The sequence below is a fragment of the Orycteropus afer genome, unplaced genomic scaffold (assembly GCF_000298275.1).
Source record: "Orycteropus afer afer isolate SDZICR_OR568_19922 unplaced genomic scaffold, OryAfe1.0 scaffold01301, whole genome shotgun sequence".
In the NCBI taxonomy this organism is placed as follows: Eukaryota; Metazoa; Chordata; class Mammalia; order Tubulidentata; family Orycteropodidae; genus Orycteropus; species Orycteropus afer.
In genome coordinates, this window is record NW_006922888.1 from 94,333 (window position 1) to 101,440 (window position 7,108).

Sequence of the window (7,108 nt, forward strand, 5' to 3'; positions counted from 1 at the left end):
TGTATTTTTATATTTTTTTTATTAGAATTTTTTTTGTTAAACTTAGTTGGGTTCATACTGTTTTTTTCTGACATTTTATTACGAGAAATTTCAATTTTATAATTAACAGTTCTCTACTTACTACCTATATTCTACCATTAACATATTTACTGTTCTTTATCACATATTTATCCATCTACTTCTTTATCCCCCTGCTAATCCATCTGATTTGACACATTTCAAAGCAAATTGCAGGTATCAGTATTCTTCTTAAATATTTCAGAATGGATATCTATCATTAACTGGAGTTCAGAATGTGTTTCGTTTTCCTTTTGAGACAGAATTTAAAGACTGAAATGCACAAATGGTAAGTGACCATTCAGTTAGTTTTGAGAAGTACCCTTATAATCCAAATCCCTGTCAAGATGTAGAACATTACCATCACTCCAGGAAGTTCTCTCATGCCCATTCTCACACAGTCTACCTGCCAGACAACCACTGTTTTGAATTTTTTTCTTCCATAAATCAGTTTCATCTTTCTAGAACTTTATACAAATGGAATCACTTTAGAGTATGCACTCTAAAGGCTTCTTTCAGTCAGCATAATGTTTTCTGAGAGTCATCATATCATATCAGGAATCCATCCTTTTTATCCCTGTCTAGTATTTCCTTGTATGAGTTATACCATAGTTTTGTTTTGTCACATTTTCCTATTGACACATTCAAAATTTTCCTTTAAATAAAACACAGTAGTATTTTTATTTGAAAAGGAATATTAATATGGTCTGGTTGGATTGAGGTCAACAGATAAGCAGAACCATTTACTAGTTCTGGCCCAGCAAACATTAAAACCCCACTGCCACTAAGTCAATTCCAAGTCATAGTGACCCTTTAGGGCAGGGTGGAACTACCCTGTAGGGTTTTCAAGGCCGTAAATCTTTATGAAAGCAGACTGCCTCATCTCTTGTGTGAAGCGGCTGGTAGGTTTGAACTACTGACCTTTGGTTAGCAGCTGAATGCTGTAAACACAACACCATCAGAGCTCCTTAAATTAACATACTTTTTTCAGTTATTACTTTTAGAAAGAAATGGACAGGAATGTTTTGGCTTTGTTTCAAAAGTAAAAAATTTCTGTTCATCTAAGAATAATCTCAATCTCGCTGATAAAGAATATATTCAGAAGGGGAGTAGAGAGAGGTCTTCCCCCCATATGTTCTCAGAACTGATTGCATTTTTCTCAATTTCTGAACAGAACCATTTCATAAAAATCTTCATAAACTGACTACTTCATCTTATATTTGTGCCTTCATGATAGTAAATGATGCTTCAGTGAACATCTTTGTATGGACATGTGTGTCTGTATCTCTGATTGTTTCTCTTGAATAGATTTAAAAGGTATTGTTAGGTCAAAGGGTTATGTTAAACAAACAAACAAAAAAACCAACCAAAAACCAAACTCACTGTCATCGAGATGCATGCATAATACATTGCTTACCTTCTTGGTAAGCAGTTTACATTCTAACTGGTTCTACACAGGCATAGTCATGTATTGTTGCCAATAATTATTTTTATTTTAAAGGTGGAAATTAGATGGAAGAAAACTTGATATCCTTGTGTACACTTGTCTCAGGAAGAACTAAATTTTTTTCATAAGATGGGGTGAATTTGGTTACACGTCCTAGTATAAAGAAAATAGCATGAAGTTTGGTCATGTATTTTATCTCAGAGGTGACTAGGTATTTATGGGTTCTAGTTCTGAGTCTATTTTTTAAATTTTATTACACAGCCTGAAGAAAATTCGTGGCAAAGTCTGGAAGCAGAGAATATCTAGCCCTTTGTTCAACACCAAACAATACACAATGGAACTAGAGCGGCTCTATCTACAGATGTGGGAGCATTATGCAGCTGGCAACAAACCTGACCACATGATTAAGCCTGTTGAAGTCACTGAGTCCGCCTAAATAAAGACTGTATGCACAGGAGAATAACCCCTATACCTGAGCCTCAACCTCTTGGGGGAAAAGGGAACTAGATAACATACTTTTACTTATCTGTACAGTACCATGTTGCAGATGGGTGACATAAGATGATAATAGAATAATAGCACAGCCAGACTTGCTTCCTGCATGGTAGGGAGAGACACAAGAGATGGGAAACTACTGTTCCACAAGGAATCTCCATAGAATTTTGCAGCAACCAGGTGGTGCATAGGTTCTGGAAGGTCTGATCTCCTTTGTGCTTCCATGGAATGGTTAGTGTGGAGGGGAGATACAGCTTATCCAGCCATTTTGTGATTCCATGGATTGATTGAGTCTTCTGAATTAATTTTTTTCCTTTATATTTTGGGTATTGAAGCTTTTAAAATGTGTTTGGTTTCAGGTATTTTTATTAATATGATGTGTATATGATTCTCTTGAGAAGGTTTTAAGCTAAAATGTTGCTCCTTGTTTTAGTTTCTGAACTATACAGATCAACGAGGACTTTGCTGGTGTAGTCTTTTTATAGGTTTTATAAACCACTTGAGCCTATATCAGTCATTTTAGTGTCTGACCTAATGTTTGAAACTATCAGGGCTTTGTTGGTTTAGATGATGACTCAGAATTTTTTTCTGGCCTATTTTCCATTTCTTTCTCACCCCTCCCCATCTCCACTTTAAATTTTCTCCTGTAACTGAGCTAACAAAACTAATCTGATTCAAAACACCTCAGAGTGTTTCTCTTAAACACACCATCTGTTGCCAAATGAAAATTCTTAGGACTGATTATTAATTAAGGAAGGGCATAGTTGTGGTACTGTCATTGATAATAATAGCTTTTTTTTTTTTTTTTTTGCCTAGTTTTGGCCTATTTCACCAGTGTTTTACCTTCGACTGCCCCTTCTATGCTGCTTCCAAAAGTGATAGTGTGTGATAAGATTTTTACCTTCCTTTCTAAAGTTTATTTTCAAAGTGAGTCATGTTCTTCCTATTTCTTTCAGCAGAAATGAAATCCCAGGTAAGTATGAGTATTCAAATATTCAATCAGTAAATCATAGTTATCTCCAATACATTAAATAACTTTAATCAAAAACATGTTATCTCGTAGGTAAAAAGCTCTGAAGGACCATCTGTGTATACAAGTAATTATTTTTCAGACCTTCTAGGGTATTATACAACTATTTCCTGAACTTGATCTTGAAGTCTGAATGAATTCAGTCTCAATAGTAGCTAACTGCACTGCTACTTGGTGTTCAGAGTATAAATTAGATGTTAACCCTCCTGGAGCTTGAGTGCTTGGTATTAAAAACAATAGAAATAAAATTATTGAATTTCAACAACGGGGGGTTAAGGGCTTGAGGCTTAAACAAGCCACCATATGAATATATGTTTTGTCTTGCTGTACTGCACTTATGCTATCCAGTAACAGATAATGTTTTGTCTGCTAGTAGTATTCTAGATTACATTGTCTTTCCAAAGCGCTGAGGCAGTGCACCTATTCTGTAGTTGCAGCTGATGCCTGAATGTATTCTAACTGACAAATTATTGATCATTGAGAACTTGAATTTCTGAAAGATTCTTATTGCTGACCAAAATCTGAGCAAGGAGTCTCAAATGTAATTCTTAACCAGAATTACCTATCAATGAACTGTGTAGCTTTTAACGATACAAATCAAGAAACATCAGTTTAGAGATTTGTTAATTTATTTTTTACTTGATTGAAGAATCAGTTAACTATTCTTATTAAAAGTTGCCAGCATGGTTGCAGATAAACTGATGTTCGAAGTTCCCCAAACTAAATAATGTGAGATAGAATAATAGACTTCCAATGCCCTCAAGGCTGTGACCGTACAGCCATTTCACATAGCACATCATTCCTCCTATAGGAATGAACTTTTTCCTGGCACGAAAAGTAGCTGCTGTGGTTGAAGCTTTGCTTATTGTAACAGGCTTTTGTTTCCAGGTAACATGTCTGTGGAAGACTTAATTCTGAATAGAGATATAGATTACTGGAAACTAATTTTTTTTTCTATTATACTCTGCTTTATCAAAAAAGTAAACCATATAAATTGTGCTACAGAAATCCAGATGTTGTCTTGCAATCTTTAAACAATAAATGAATGATTTTCCCTCAATATGGCTGATATGTTTTGTGTTCTTTTACTTTAAATGTTGGACAGCATAATATAGTCATCCAGTGATAAAACACCTCTGTTAGAACAGCTCAAAAAATGTGAAAGGACTAGATTTCCATACTGTAGTTATGATAGTAGGGATTATTTTGTTTTCTTAGTCCAGTCTGGTGGACTGAGATTGGGGTTTGTTAAATGATCCATTAAGAAAACAAAGCATGTGATTCCTGCCATGTCCGTTCCTACTTGTTCTTTTTTGCTTATGATCACTGGTTTCATTTACCCTTGTAATCACATTCTTAATGTGTACTATTCTTTTCTTGGCTCTTGGGGACTAAATTATTCTGTTTTTCCTCTATATGGTTGGTTAAACTCAGTCACAGGTATGAAGAAGAGGAGGGAGGATAGCAATGCATAGGGGACCAGAACAGGCTGGCTGCCAGTTTTCTCATTAAATAAGAGGGAAACTGAATAATTTATTTTAGAATGATCAGCATGAGGCTGGTCCCTATGAGGAGGAGACATCCCAAATGTCCAACTCTCCCAAACGGTTGTACCACTCCGTCGTCTCTTAACGTCAACTCCTCCTCCTCCCCTCAGTATTCTCCCTCCCATCTTAAGGTTCTGTATTTTGTTGTAACATCTCAGAGAACTCAAAATTGCCGAGGAAATAGCCCACAAAATGGTGGAGGCTGAGAGGCTGGCAAATCCCAAATCTGTGGGTCAGACGTAGATCTGGAGGATTCTCACTTGTGGTTGCAGGGGCTAGTGAACCAAAATAGTCATGTCGGTCAACTGGCTACTTTCTCAAGTCCAGGGTTGAGATGATGATGACCCGAACACAGGATCGGGAGCAAGAGAGCGAACTGGGCAAGAACATTCACATATATACCTCAAGGAAACTAAGGGTGGTGCCTTGAGTTACACCCTCCAGCAAGGCAGGACTCAAGACATCCCACCCTAAACAGGCATACAGGTTAGGATTTACAATACATCACAAAATGGGGGGACTGTGGCTAGAAGGCCCATATTAAGCAATTCATTGCACTACAGGCCACCTCCTGGCTCTTCTAGCCACTGGCACTTTCATACTTCAAGGATTAACTTGCCCCTCCCAAGCATTTTTCCGGTTCTAAAGTCATTAGCAATTAGTTCTTAAATGGGACAAAGACTCAGGGTGAGGTTTCTCAGGTACCAGCCATTCAGAGCTGCTGCAGGTGTCCTTCTGATCTGGCCAGGTACTCCAAAATTTGGTCTCATCTTCACCCTTTCTGGCCTCTGATAAAATTTAACAGAGAAGATTATTCCCTTGCTCTGAGTCTTTCTTTAGGTATCAGCATAATGTTAGATTTTCCCCACTACATAACCTTTACCTTCAGCTGTTATTTCTCCCTTCCATTTGTCATTTATTTTTGTCCAAACATTCCCACCATGGGAAAGGACATCGATGGTTTAGGTGCTGTGCCAGTAGATTGCTGGTAGCAAGGCCAGCCTAACAAGTGCTCCCCCCTCAGTCCACTCCCATTCATGTTGGGTAGGGTTACATAGGTATAACATGAGTGGGCTATCTCGATCACTGGGCAATGCAGCATTATTCACTGTCAACCCCAATTTTGCCAGATGGGGGGAAGGTACTATCCATCCCATAAGGCCTTGGAAATTCTGGAGTACAAGGTTCAGGGGTATAGTTACACTCTCTTGCTTAGGGATCTGGCTTCTGGCACCTGCAGCTGTATCCCAGGTCCTGGGGCTACAGCTTCTGGCAGGAAGAAAGCAACTTGAGGTGATGTAGGGAAGAACTGTACAGTGGCACGTACACAGTGGCAGTCCCACACCCCTCTTTTCCAGATCCCCCAGGGAAATGGAATCTCCAGTGGTGATCCTCTCTTCACCCCCTCATGTTGAGTGTGAGCACACACACATGAAGGCATGTGAACCAGCCCTTCATGTCTTTATCTCCCCCCATTTTAGATAACAAATGTTTCAATTGCTCACTGTAATTCTCTATCAAACCATTACTCTGAGGATAGTAGGCAACATGGTAAGTTCATTTAATATGATGTTTCTTGGCCCATTGCCTAAGGACTGTAAAGTGATCCTTGGTCTGAAGAAATATAACTTGGTGACCCCAATTGGTACAGTATCTTTTGTTCCAATCCTTTAATGGTCTTTTTGGCATTTGCATCTGTGATGGGATGTTCAAAGCCCAGTCCAGAGTTAAGTATTCCTGTGAGGACCCATCTATAGCCACCTGGTGCCACTGGCATCATTGGTCCTATATAATCAATTTGCCAGTTATGTGCAGGATCTTCCCCCTGGGGAATCTGCCCCATTGCCATCTGTAACCTCTTTCTTGTGGACAAAGCAGTCCTTATTGGTATTTTGTACCTCAGAGGGTGCAAGAGGGATGTGTCCAGATTCAGCCCATTTCTGCATTGCTGCAGCACCCCCATGTCCACTCATTTCATGACCACCTCAAAGGAGTGTACAACATATCTGCTTACCAATTCCAATCCCTTTCTGATCCAGGAAGGACATTCTTCTGATGGGCATCAACATGGCTTACTCTAATGTGCCCTTTAAATTCCCAGAGTACTTTCCATAGATCATGCCACACATGGGTGTCCCCTTAATTGTCCAGTTTTTCATTGCCCATTTGCCTGACCATATAGCCAGGCCATTCATTGATCACTGCCTGTGAATCAGTAAAAATACAAATATGTGGGCTCTCAACATTGCCAAATTCTTCCATGACAGCTAGGAAGACGGTGGTTCAGCCCATTGAGCTGACTTGTTCTTACCTTCTGCAGTGTAGTAAGTTACATAGTGTAGCTTCTTTAGCCATAAGTCTTTATAAACTCCATGGTGGAATTTGCCATGAGCCACTGAGTAGCTCCTGATTGTTAAAGTTATCCACCTGGGGTATTTCCGTTGAGAGTGGCACAAAGCAGTCTTCTGGGAAGTTCACTCTCAGGTGTATAGAATTCTGATGTTGGGATTGGTTACTTTGGCCACTCTGCCA

The 7,108-nt window shown here is 38.9% G+C and overlaps 1 protein-coding gene across 1 annotated transcript in view; it reads left to right on the forward strand.

The window, feature by feature from the left end:
* OGT (O-linked N-acetylglucosamine (GlcNAc) transferase) overlaps positions 1 to 1,940 on the forward strand; it is a 54,379-nt gene extending 52,439 nt beyond the window's left edge. The window contains exon 22 of the mRNA XM_007959001.2: positions 1,766 to 1,940. Within this exon, the coding sequence (XP_007957192.1) occupies positions 1,766 to 1,940 (175 nt within the window). The remainder of the gene's footprint in view (positions 1 to 1,765) is intronic.
* Positions 1,941 to 7,108: the final 5,168 nt, after the last annotated feature.